General features: G+C 50.6%; 1 protein-coding gene across 1 annotated transcript in view; it reads right to left on the reverse strand.

The window, feature by feature from the left end:
- Positions 1–289: 289 nt before the first annotated feature.
- BPIFB6 (BPI fold containing family B member 6) overlaps positions 290–13,551 on the reverse strand; it is a 15,854-nt gene continuing 2,592 nt past the window's right edge. The window contains 14 exon segments of the mRNA XM_019472144.1: positions 290–307; positions 5,904–5,980; positions 6,864–6,927; positions 7,677–7,746; positions 8,187–8,251; positions 8,463–8,496; positions 8,498–8,631; positions 8,953–9,006; positions 9,167–9,343; positions 9,641–9,732; positions 10,060–10,120; positions 10,691–10,754; positions 11,295–11,381; positions 11,478–11,582. Of these exon segments, the coding sequence (XP_019327689.1) occupies positions 290–307; positions 5,904–5,980; positions 6,864–6,927; positions 7,677–7,746; positions 8,187–8,251; positions 8,463–8,496; positions 8,498–8,631; positions 8,953–9,006; positions 9,167–9,343; positions 9,641–9,732; positions 10,060–10,120; positions 10,691–10,754; positions 11,295–11,381; positions 11,478–11,582 (1,102 nt within the window).

Below are 13,551 nucleotides of genomic sequence, written 5' to 3' on the forward strand. Positions count from 1 at the left end.
ACACCATCTCTGCCAAGGAGACCACCAAGGACACCATCTCTGTCAAGGAGAGTGTCAACAACACCATCTCCACCAAGGAGACTGCCAACAGCACCATCTCCCCCAAGGAGACCACCAAGGACACCATCTCCACCAAGGAGACTGCCAACAGCACCATCTCCCCCAAGGAGACCACCAAGGACACCATCTCCACCAAGGAGACTGCCAAGAGGACTATCTTTTTCAAGGAGACCACTAAGCAGATTGCCGCCAAGGACACCACCTTGAAGCTTCTGGAGGTCACGTTTGGCTAGTGAATCTGCAATATCTGAAAAAAAGGATGAGAGGTCACTGTGAGCTATGTGGACTCAGCACACAAGCATGCTGTGTCAGCCTGGCTGTTCCTTCCCCTCCACTGTCCCTCTATTTCCCTCTTTATACAATAGGGGTGGTGGCACCAGCGACTGTAAAGTATCTGAAGTGCCACCTCCAAAGTGCTTTATAAATGCAAATTATCAGCATTGCCACTACTGCTGAATGAATCTGGACCAGCTTCTGATTTTCTGAGCATGTTCAAGAGACAGAAAGAGCAGAACTGGTCTCAAAAAAAAGACGAATCCTGTCTCTTCCATACACTTACCATCTACATCCACTTTGGCAACCGAGGACATGATTCCGAGTCCTTGTGAAGGGGTCAGCAGGCTGCAGAGGAGGAAAACAGCCCAGAATGCAGACATCTTCGGTCCTGATAACTGTGGAAAGCGATTGCCATCAGTGCAATGCTGGGACAGTGAGCACAAGCTAGTGGAGGAAGGAGAGAGTAAGATGGAGGAAAGAAAAAGGAGGAATGCCTGTCAGGGAAGACAAAATCAGGGAGGAAGCTGCTGGCACCTCTCCCGCCTCCTCACCACACTGGTGGGCACAGTAAAACTCCTGATGGCACTTTCCTCCAGGAGGAACCAGAACTTCAACAACAGTTGCTCCAAAGACCAACTGTCACAGCAGCCAAGTGAAAAGCCAATGTTTGTTCCTGCTTTAATCTCTCAGTGCCGGTGAGCAATGTCGGTGACTGATCTGGACAATCTGGGGTGCATCTGTTCTGGGTGGGAATTTCTCCGAGAAACAAGATCCTGTATCCCGCACGATGGGAAAACAGGACATTTCTGACAACGTAATCATCTCTAGTCACAGAAAGAAAAGCAATGGCATTTACACAGGACAAATGCACCAATATATCTAGTAAGGCTAGCATCTCCTTGTTTGAATGTCATGATCTCTGCACAAACATCTGAGGCTTCCCTCTGCATAAAAGCACCTTTTGCTAGAATTGTAAGAAGGAGAAAATAATTTTAAAAGTTTCAGTGTCATTGAAATATTTCTGTGGGACCTACAATTTGAAGTAGTTTGGTTTTTTTTTTTAAAGAACCATAATGAACTTCATTGCCCCAAATTTATTTAAATGTAAATAGCACATCAAAAAGGGATCAAAACAAGTGTGAGAGGTCTAATTCATCTTAGGTAAAAATCTATCTCAGATAACAGAGTTATACCAAAAATAATTTAAGTGATAATTGTTTATGAAAACCATGAAATACCTTTTCTTCTTCAAGGACTGCAGCTACAATGAACGTGCATGTCTGTTCTTGAGAAACTCATAGTGAAAGCCACAGCATATTTTACTTGTCAGAGCATAATTCAAGCAGGCAGGAGGCAAGAATAACAATTTTTGTTAAAAAGCCAATACTCCTAAACAAACATTAAGGATTCTTCTTTGGGAAGCATTCAGGTTTGCAGAAGCAGAAGCTAAAAGCACACTTTTTGAGGGATAAGTTTGCTCTTACCTGACCAAGGTCTTGAGTGCAAGGAGCTCTCTAGCCGATGTCCCTGTCTTCTGAAGATGACCTGCATCAAGCATCCTCATATATAGAGCTTTAGAGCAGGAAAGAGGCAAGCAATGTCATTGAGGACATCCAGAATAATTGGTGGGGAGCAAAACACAAACAATGTATGGTTTCTGGTGACTTCCACCGCAAATATTTCCCTAGAGATGTTAGGAGTTAGGTAAATCATTGAGCAACAACGGGTAGGTGCAGAGGCAGGCTCAGCCAGCTCTGGGCGCCAGTCCGCACACCGCTGCCTGGTTTAGTATATCTTCCTTTCGGGCTTGCTCTTGTGTCAAGATGCGGACATGGCTGAAAAGTCAGGCCCTGATAAAATACTTTTTTTTTTTTTTTTTCCCAAATAAAATTGAGGTTTTGACTGAAAAATGTGTCAAAATACTGGCCACCCCTCGCTGTTAAGGACTTCTACAGTTCTCAGTGCTGAGCACTTTACTCTCGCAGTAAGTCCATGCGGTGGGGATGTGCCACACGTTATGGGTGATAAATGAAGGACCAGGCAGCACCTTTCTCAATGTAAAGACAGCCTGTGGAGATAGTAACAGAGCTGGGTATTCACTGTCCAGGCCAGGAGGACATGCCCAGCGTTCCCATCCCGACGTGCCTACAGACTATGACTTTACCCAACATTTATCAAAGCCAACAGTGCCCGTCCAGTGACCTGAATGGCTCATAATCCATTTGATAATTGAGGAAAAGGAGGTATTGAATTGGGAAGGAATAGTGACACCATGATAAGGTGTATCGATGGGGTGTCACAGCTTTACGGGTACCCTGAGCTGACAGACTCTTCGGAGAGAGTCTGATTTGGAAATGCTGCACTAGTCTAACTGGCATGGCATTATTTCCAGGTCCATCACCTCTGCCTCAGAGCACTCCAGGAAGACTGGAGGTGGGATGCGCTGTCACGGGGAGATACCGTTGAGAGGGTGGTGCCATTGACCACAAAGCCAGGGAGCTCCCAGCCTAGAGCTTGTCAGCTCTGGATCATTTTGAAGTCCTGTAGGGACTGTTGATCCCAGTGTGGACATATCAAGAGAGGTGGCCTCCCTGCCACACCACCCCATGCAACAAATGTGCTGCAGGAGAGGAACAGCCATGCAACTGCCCAGGGTCAGCTCCATCCAGGCCCCCGCCCTCTTAGATTTCTGGCCAGGTTTTTTCCATGCTGAAAAATTGTGTCCCGCCTGGTCCATCATGGATCATTTACTGCCAGATAATTTACTGCTACAGGCAGGAGAAAAGGAGAAAAATTTCTGCTGAGCCAACATATCATGTGCACCCACAGCCATGCTGTCTTCTTCCCTTTCGCCCCATCCTGGTCCCGATCACTGGCACCACACGGATACACGGAGCCGCTGCCTCGAGCTGCACCAGAGCAGCAGCTCTTCGGGGCAAGAAAAAGAAAACCCGCCTCTGTGGGTGACAGACCAAACGTCATCCCTGTGTGCGGGTCATGTCCTGACATGCACAGCGAAGGCTGTCCATGGTGGAGGGGAGGATGCGTCGGCCAAGGGGACAGCGGTGAACTATTCACTCCCCTGATGTGCTCTTTAATGGCAGGGGTGGATGGGCTGCTCCCCAACGCTGAAGAATAATAGCCCATAAAAATGCTTGCTCAGACTTAATACTTTCTGCAAACTTGGAAATAAGTATTTCCAGCAGATTAGCCAGCTTTTGTCACACATTAATTCCGGCTTTAAAAAAATATCTTAGCTAAAGGCCAAGAAAGGGATGGCAAAGGTGCCAAAGTACTTAAGGAGTTGTCACTCTCCTTGCAACCTGATCAGCCAGGCACCTCGGGAGCACAAAGCCTTGCTGTCACAGCTAGATCATGACATTTGATAAGGTGGAAGAGAGTGTTAACAAGATGGTATTATGTCATCATCCCTCCTGAATCACTTTATACTTTGGGCAAGCACTATACGAAACCCAAATTACCATAAAGACAGACCTGATAATGGTCAGCACACAGTAAAGGGGCACTTTGGCACCGCAGAGAATAGCTTCTGAGCAGTCACCTTTCAGGCATGACAGTAACTTGGCCTCACACCAGCCGTTGCTGAATGCAGAGGTCTCTGACAATTAAATATTTTGGATAAACCGAAGCAGATTCCCATAAAGAGAATGACATCGTGAGGTCCAGGTCCCGCTAAAGCAACTTTCAAAACCTCAAGAACACGAAGCCAAATCACTGTGTGAGGACAGAAACGCAGAGTAAACCAGAACGGGCTTGGTCAAAGGGAGAAGAATGGGACTGATGTGAAGAGATGCTGCTTTGATGCTCAGATCACCTGGAAACAGAGACCTAAGGGCAGGCAGTAAGAGAGACATACCCCTGCGAAGCGTTGGAGGTCTTGACATTAGCAAGAGGGCAGTAGGCTCTGGCCAGGGCAGGCAAAGTGAAATGCTTTAGCCCTGGTTGAAAAACGAGATGGTTCTGCTCTGCTCTCCCCTTGATGGCATCGTCCAGATGTGGCCTTTCTGCCCTAGGAAAACGTCCCTGTGGGGACCCCTGAGCCAGGGCAGTCTTGGTTTGCTCTTTCATTCCTCTGGGACCATTAACTGTGAGAGCCTGGTACATCCCCCACTGCTGGGGGGATCAGGGCTGCCGGGGTCCGTGTACAGCTCCAGGGGACAATGCAGGTGCCTGCACATGTCGGAAGGCTGCACTTCCACCAAGTGCCCCAGGGCATCAAATACCAGTTTCGTGATAGTGCAGCTTGACAGCATGGTTAAGTGTTTCATGAAAAATTAACTAGCTGCCGCCTGAGATTTCCAGCCTTGATTTCTCCTAGGAGGGCTGCATACAGATATTTTGATTCATTTTTGTTCCTCTTAAGGGAATTCATACTCAAACTGTTCGATTGTTTATTAGCTAATGCAAGAACAATAAGGGAAATCTCTTAAAAAAATGTGCTTGGCATTGACAATGTTTGCAGTGAAATGAAGAGAGAAGGCACCATAAACACCAGTCCTCATGGGGAGCTGGTTTTATGGCTGCTGTCCTCATTGCTTAGGACTCCTGATGAGGACAATTCCTTACACGCGTTGCAGAACAAATGCCTGCTGGGTCTGGCAGCACACACAAGAAAACAAATGGAGTTCTCAGAGCCTGCCTCACAGCGAGATTTTCTTGGGGACAATTTCTTAAAAACACAATGATCTTTTCAAAGATAACCTTAATTCTGCACCAGCTACCTGTCACCAGGAAAAAATGTTCAAATCATGTCAGCTTGATGAAATCAGGATCAAAGCTGTTTATTGACTTACTAATGACAGGTAATTATCCAGCAATCACTGACCTATACGCTTGGGATCAATATCTGCAATGCAGCCAATAAACCACGATGCTAGGCACTTCTGAAGTATTAAAAAACACACAGAGATGTCCTGACTCATTCCAAGCAGTCCTAATTCCCCACACACAACTACAGACACACTCCCCTCCTCTGCAGCACATGCACCCTGGGAGCATGAGAGTCCCCTTCTTGCACCCCGCTCCTGCAGGAGATGTGGGTGCTGCACCCCGATGGCAGCCCACGCTGCTGCCTGCAGCGTGCTAACGCACGTGCTATTTCTGTTACAAATGTGATTGATTTAGGGACCAGTCCTTTCGCGAAATACAACCTCTGCCCAGACATGCCCAGCTGGCTCCACTAGACACACGGCAGGCCAGAGTCTCGTCATGGGTGGTGGGTTCTTTTTATTTCAGCTTGTGGAGTCAAACTATTGAAAAGTCAAGGAAAGAGGAAGAAACACCCCAGGAACCCCAGCAGCCTTGCTGCTCCCTCTCCCACCCAGTCCTGCTGGGTCCTCGCAGCAGTGGTGGGTTGCAGCCGTACGCCCCGCACCTCAGGTCTCCGTGACAGACATGTCCAGAACTAGACCATTCTGCAGATTTAAAAATAAAAAGCACACAGGCAGGATTTAACAGTTGCTTCCATGCTCAGATGTGGCAGACTAACGGCACTAACTCCTGGGATGACCCGGGGTACAGTAAAACCACCACACAAGTGTGCCTACCTCGAAACCCCGCTGATTCGCCCACCAGTAGGTGATGCCCAGCAGGTCGGGCAGGGGGACCCCTCCGTGCAGCGCCCCTGGAGGGGGAGCCACTGTCAGAGAGAGGCCCTCGGGCCGTGGCAACAAGTGTGCCTACCTCGAACCCGCTGATGTTCGCCCACCAGTAGGTGATGCCCAGCAGGTCGGGCAGGGGGACCCCTCCATGCAGCGCCCCTGGAACGAGGGGGAGCCGCTGTCAGAGGCCCTCGGGCCGTGGCAGGCGCTGCCGGCGTCTCCGGTGCTTCCCTGCCTGCCGCCCTCGCGCTGCCTGCCCACGCCTGCCAAAGGTCTGGCAAGGGGTTTTGGGAATACTCGGAAGGAAAATTGTCAGGGCTGGAATTCCTGGGTTCGTGCATGTTAGCATGACTGAAATTTCTGCTTTTGGCATACTTGCAGTACAAGTTAAGCAGATAAATTGGTGTTCCAGGGTGGGGTTTTTTTACTGACACTTTGGCTGTTTTCAGGCATGGTAAAGAGGGACATGATGATTTTTTGAGACTTCAGAAAAGCAAAGGTCTTATGAAAACTGTTCCCAGTTGTTCATGGCAAGTGGTTTTGATTTTTGGGGGACAGGAACAATGTTCGAAGAGGCTTCAGAGGAGAAGCCTGCATCCTTTGCAGTGGATCTGCTCTGTGCAGGCAGAGCTCTCCTGCCTGTGAAGGAGTGAGCATGCCAGAGCCCCGACCAAGAGGTATTGCCCGCCTCCAGCTCCCACTGCAAACCCTGCAGGTGCGAAATGGCTGGCAAGCGATTTTTGCTGGCAGAGTCCCTCACAGCCTCGAGGGCAGGAAGAGCACGCAAGGTCAGCCAGGCAATGTCATTTCCAAAAAAAAAGATAACAACAGTCTATAGGAAAAGAAATGAGAACTGTTTTCCCGTGCAGTTAGCGAATCCTCAGATGAAGCCATAGCCGTGCTTACTGTCGATCAATGGCACATAAGCCATGTGAATAATACCTGCCAAAACTCTTTTCAGTGGAAGCTCCTGAAACACAGAGAAGCGGTGTAAACCGCCCATTGCTCTGTGAGCCAGCAGCCGCGTCTGCTGGGCTCACCCCATCAATTCATCCAGCACCTTCTCCAATCACAGGAAAATTGCAGAGGTCCCCCAGAGCAGAATGGGAACATTTGAGAAATTCTGAATTTCCATGAAAACTGCCCCAGATGAGACTGTTCCCTGCCCCAGCAGCACTCTGCTCTCTGCCCTGCAGTCAGTGCTGGGGCCGGGCACCCAGACATCCTCCTCGCAGCCCGAAGCCGTGCTGCAGCCAGCCCAAATGTCATCTGCATGAGCCCCGGGGCACTCTCCCTCCCACTCATCTCTACCCCAGCATCAGGATTAGAGGGAGACAAGGAGATTGAACATCCAGCACACACAGCCTCAGGGCAGCCCAGCTCACACTCCCACCCCACCAGTGCTGCACCAGGGAGGGTTACTCATGGCCAAAACTCTCCCAGGAATGAACAAGGTGCGTGATGAACAGGGACCCCCTCCAGAGCATTCGTGTCTGTGGGCAAATGGTTTTGGCAGTTGATTTGTCATTTGTTATTCCTTGAAATAATATTTCAATCATCTTCAACATTCATTTTGGTTTTGTTTTGTGGGGTTTTTTTAACAAATCTGTTACTGATAATGAAAGCAGCAGGACGGGGCTCCGGAGTGTGAATTCCTGGTACAGCATTACACAAACTGCCAGCACGGAGATTCACAGCGGCAACCCCAGCCTCACGCACAACGCAGACTGCCCAACTCATGTCAAATGTCCCAAGGGAGGAGGAAGCCAAGGCCACCCGAGACAGACTGCAGGGAGAGGAAGGGCACGGCATCATTCATCTCCCGCAGCCCCCTGGCGAGCTGCCCTGTCGCCCTCAGCAAACTCTTCACCCAGATCTTGGCCCCCAGCAAACCTCCCCCTTGCACCAGAGGTGCCGTGGCTCTGCCAGCCTCCCTCCAGGAAGGGGCTGCTTCCCACCGAGAGCATTTTCTCCACCCTGAACCAAGTTCAGCTCTTCAAACTTAAAGAGCAAAAAACCCAAACAGGTATTAGCTCAGCTGGATTATGTCACGTTGACCCTCATGTATTTTTAAATGGCTGTTAGTATAAACTATAAAAGCATCATGCAGAGACAGCAAAGGTTCCTTCTGAAAACGCACAGGTGAGATGCAGCGTGTGGCCTTCCCAGCAGCCCAGGGACTGTCACGCTGCTGGTGGTGGCACTGGGGACCAGCAGCCGCATTATCTTTGCAGAGCGAGGGAGAGCCGCAGCTTTTCTTCTGCAATGGCAAACTGCACCTCCAGGTTGCTGTGCTGCCAGGGGAAAGGGAAAGGGAATCCCCACCAGGACCCTGATCCCCCCGACCGCTCCAGCCCCGCAGGACCCCCCGGCCAGGCATCCTCCCTGACAGACGTCCCTGGCCACTATCCCGCATCTCTCGCTCTGGTGTTGGTGTGGGTTTGCTGGCTTGGGGCAGGGGCGACCACGTTCAGCCCTCGCCAACTGCAAAAGGCTTCAACTCACAACATGCAGGACGAAGAAGGATTGGGGAGCAGTCTGAAGGGGAAACCTGAAACTCGGCAGTGCTGAAGAGCTGCACAAAGCTTTTGTCCGGGGTTGTGGTCACCACTGGTGCTTTCACTTCTCGCATTTCAATCACCACCGGCTGTGATGGAGGCAGCACCCTGGAAATCTGTGGTGAGTCAAAGCAAAGGGGTGACATCCCCTTTCCTTCCCAGTTCACTGCTCTGGGGATTATCCTGGTGGGTGCTGAGCATCGGTGACATTCACCAAAGTCAGTGGGAGTCAGTCAAGCTGGTCCATACTGCTTAATAGTATGTCCCTTAAATAATCTTAGTAATAAAAGTTTTACTAATAAAATAAAGAGAGCACCAGTTTGACCTTGGGGAAAAGGTACCCAGCATGTCTTTGTGAACGGAGAGCAGCTTTATCTGCTGCCATAAGTAGCCTGAGATGAGCCACAGACCAGTAGGATCAAGCAAAGTCCACCTACCTCAGGGATGAGGGCTCCAAACATCGTGGTCACCAGCGGGGGAAGCCCAAGAACCTGTTGAGAAAGTCTCACGGGACAGGGACTTAATGAATTCACTTGGGTGGCGGGGAGTTTAACATGGGGAAGGGAAGAGGCATCTTCCCTTCTGCCTTGGACATGGGTGTAGATTTCTTTAGTGGTTTCTTGAGGAAAATCTCAAGCCCAAACCACCCACCATGTTATTGCTGATGTCCAGGTTGAAGGATGCCTGCAGAATAGAGAGCTCAGCACCCAAGAAGTTTGCAGACAGGATAAGCTGGGTAGCAGCATCCCTCTTCGGTGTCAGAGAAGTAAGAGATGGTTGGTCCATGGGAAGGTTTGCCTCCTTTCCCTCCTTTTGGTGGAGAATGGTCTAAAAGGACCAATAAGAAGAGCCATGTCAGAGAGCACAGGTCCATTTCCAGGATTTGCATTTGGACCAGGTACAAGGTACTGGATGCTTTGCTCTGTAATCTCAGCAACAAAAAGGAGCATAAACTCCATAGAAAACAATGAGCCGAGGAGGTGGTTAGGTGATATAATGCAACCAGCACGTCTGCACCCCTCCCAGAGCCTCTGCTGCCCAAGGCTGAGAAGGAAAACACCTCCGAGCAAATGGATGCCAGAAACGTCACTGCTCCGAGACCCGGCACGAGGCAGCAGCACTCACCTCCAAATCCAGCTCTATGAAAGTTTCACTCATCATTGGGGGGTTCAGGAAAGCGCACCGGAGGGTCCCAGCAGTCCCAAGGGGGACCTCAGCTGTGTGGAAGCAAAGAGGGATGCTTAACTGGAAGGTGCACACTCTGCGCCGCGGGGAGAGCACTCACCAGCACCAAACCTCTGGTTCACCAGCGCCACGTGCCATTTACGGCTTCGGTGGGCTCCTGTCTCCCTGCAAGCCTCTGTGATGCCAGGCTCTCCCGAATCTGCATCAAGGAGGGGGTGGATATTCGTGTGGCCGCCACCGAGGTTTGTCCCCGCCTGGTCCTAGTCAGGGCTCAGCAGATTGTCTATGTGATAGATCTGTGCTTTCCCCTTGCCAGGGGAAGGGAAGAAGACGGATGAGATGGATGGATGCCAACTTACAAATCATGGTGGTGAATTTTGCATTCACAAGGTTGAGCACTGCATCCACAGCTGGACACAGCTGTAGGGCAACAAGAAATGTGTGAGAAAACCTTGCATGGAGGTTTCTGGTGGGAGCAGAGCTTTGTGGCTGCCAGACCAGTGCAGCTCCCACCCTGAAGCACCAGGACACTCCACTATTAATTACCCAGACAAGGGTTTGCCTCAGTTTTCTCTGTTCCTGGTTGAATTAGGCTATTCTGGAGTAAACCTTCCTTAAGCTGAGCGAAGAACAGGGCCAGACTCCCCACAGATATCTGACTAAACCAGACCGACTTTATGACACGTGTTAAGAGGCTGCAAGTCTGCCCTTTGACAATCCTTTAGGAACAAGCATGCTCAGCATCGAGATCAGTTCTGTCTGAGCATCGCATCCCTAACCGCCGGGCTGGGGCGAGGAGGCTTTAGGCAGTGACAGTGCCTTTGCTGCGGGTGTTGACTGCATAAAACCAGTAATTGCTTGAAATGCTCCCTTTTACCAGCCTGCAAGCTCCTTTGTGTGGCACAACTGTGAAACCTGTCACGGTGCAGTGAGGAGGAGGAGGAGGAGACGGTCTCCGGGAAACAAGGATGGGAGGAGGATCAGACTCGCCAGACCTGGCAGCATTTTCTGAAGGGTGCTGTGCAGAAACTTGCTCATGACTTTGGGCAGCATGCTGGGCAGAGGCAACACATCAGACGATACAGCCGTTTTGCACATAGCAATAATTATTTACTAAAGATCAAAAGGCAAGAAAGTCAAGCACTAAAGAAACGTATCTGGTATGGATTAAGCCAAAATATGCCTAATGTCTAATAAAAGATGTTTTCTCTCTTTTCTCAAGAATGCCATCTTCTGGCTTTAAACAAAGCTAAAGGTTTCCATGCCTAAAAGAAGCTCTGGTATCCCAGGAGTACAGCACTTAAATGAGGACTGATGCTAAAGATGAACATTGCATGGAATAACACAGATAGAGCTGGCCTGAATTCGTCCATAAAAAATTTTGGTTTTCTTAGTGGAAAAAAATGAACAGTGAAAAGTATTTGTGTTCTGTAGAAACCCGCACCTGGAGACTGAAAGATTTAACAATGCTGCTACCTACCTCTTAGGAATTATTAATATCGGCAAATCATCGATGTTGTCCTTTGGGACTCAGCTGCTGGGGAGGTTGGTTTTAACGCTGACGAGAGTGATGTGGCAGGGCCTGCAGCGGAACCTGGGTACGCCTGCAGCGTCCTGCCACAGCCGGCTGCTGGCCGTCAGGTTTGCGGCCAGAGCGATTCCCATGTTTCCTCCTACAAAGCTGCTCAGAGCAAAGCTCGGTCACCGCAGGGCAAACGCCCGGGAGCGAGCGAGCCCACCCCAGCCCCGCCAGTGGATCTTCCCCATGCCCGCTCACCTTTTCCCAGTGATGGTCATTTGGACTAAGATGGCCATGAAGAGCCCTGAGCCCGGCGAGAGTGCCAGCGATATCACGGGGGGACGGAGATCTTTCACTTTTAGCCTGGGGAAAAAAACAGAGGAAAAGAGCTGGGAAAGAGGAGCCCGCAGAGGAACCAGGTCGGGCTGCTTATGTCAAAGTCACCTATCACTGATAATTGCCATCACCATCTTTATTCTTTCACTTCTTGTTTAAACTTTCCATTTAAAACCATTTTTAAATTTAGAAACATGTTTCTTCCTAGCAAAAAGATTGCACAGCTTAATTTTGAAAAAATTTGGAAAAAAAATGTTTTGACATTCAAAACATCTCCATGCTTTCACCCAGAACGAATCTGCAGGATGGAGGGCCAGCTCTGATCCCCCAGAAATTCTGGGGTTCCCTCAGGATATTATTGACAAAAGCCGGGCACCCCCGGCTTTGAGAGCAAACCCCACCTGGTGCCGCAGAGCCACTGCAGCAGTCCCCAGCCAGAGCTGAAGCAGGAGCCGATGCGCTTTGTTGCCTTTAAGTTATAGTTTCTCCATGTATTTGTAGACACAACCATGCAGAAAATCACTCCTTTAATATCACACTTGTTAGCAGAGAGTGATTCGTTTCTGCCTCCAGGCTGACAGTTCCCAACCTTCTGCTTTTATTTTCTCATTCCCAGGTTCAGGCTCGTGGTGTAAAGCTGCTGATCATCACTCACCCCGAGATGCCTTTGATGGGTTTGGCGTTTGGCTTTTTTTTTTTGCGGCTTCCTCTGCCATTTTCTGCAGAACATCACTCTCATTCAGAGCAGTGGAGACCGCTGGAAGGTTCGCACAAGACGAGGAGTTTAGCACAAAACCCGCAGGGAGGAGCCTGTGCTGGAGGGTGAGGGGACTTGGCACCCCCCCACCGTACCCTATAAAACATCATTATTAACGTATTCCTGTTCCAACACACACAGGCACCATCAGGACACTTCGCTTGCTGTAAATTCGGATTACCAGCAATCTTTGCCGTCCCCGGGTAACGGTTGGAGCTCGGCAGGCGCTTCCTGCGCACGCATTGCGATTTTGGACATGAGGCGCATTTTCAGGTTCCCACCTTAACGTACCGCACACCGGTGAGACAACCTACGTGCCCACGTCAGGGCATCACAGCCGCGAGGTCCTGCTTGCAGCGTCCCACACGGGACGCGCAGACCGCAAGGAAGCGGCTCCTGCTGCGGATTAAGGGCAGCGCCTGGAGCCCGCCCGGCCGGTGGCACGCAGAGGCTGGGGATGTGCTCGGGAACGCAGGCTACACAGCAGCGAAAGGCGGCTTCCCCGCCGCAATGCAGCCCGTGCACTGCTGCCCGCTTGTCTGTGCAGACGGACAGACTCATGTCTACGCACAGACACTAACGTGGCTGAGCACTTACTGCGGTCAATCGTTCCAAGATCAATCCTGATGACAGCTGCTGGGCCATCAGCTCTTCCTGACCACACCAGCCAGCTGCTGAGGAATAAAACGCACCAAATCCTTGACATTTCCAATCCGGCACGGCTGCTCACAGAGCTCCAGAGGTGGCAGAGGCTTACAGGAGTGTGTGGGCTTCAACGGACAGAGAGAGACGATGAGCTGGAGATGGTTCCCAAACTGCACGTCAGGGGATAAACGCTGCACTCACACTAGAGGAAAGCAAGCAGGGCTCTGTGCAAGTCTGGCAGAGCTACACTAGCCAAAACACAGCCCGAATACAAGAATCACTCTCCAAAATTCCAATGTCTGAACACCCCAGAGCAGCCCCATCAGGACGTGCCTGCCCTGTGGTCAGTACCCAAGTGGGGCGCTAAGCCTTCCTCTTCCACAAGCACCAGAGCTGCTCGTGATGCCTAAAACCTGCCGTGGAGAAAGGGCTGGAGCTGCCTGATGGAGCACATGGCCTGCTGGGTCTCAGGGCCACCCTGAGCCCTGGCCCCAGGAATGGCAGGAGAGCTCACGGCTGTTGGCCATGGCAGTGGCACGAGGCGTGACGAGCCTCTCCACAGGCTATGGGACACGGCCCCCCCGCCCTCTTCGG

The sequence above is a fragment of the Aptenodytes forsteri genome, unplaced genomic scaffold (genome assembly GCF_000699145.1).
Source record: "Aptenodytes forsteri isolate BGI_AS27 unplaced genomic scaffold, ASM69914v1 Scaffold483, whole genome shotgun sequence".
Taxonomy (NCBI): domain Eukaryota; kingdom Metazoa; phylum Chordata; class Aves; order Sphenisciformes; family Spheniscidae; genus Aptenodytes; species Aptenodytes forsteri.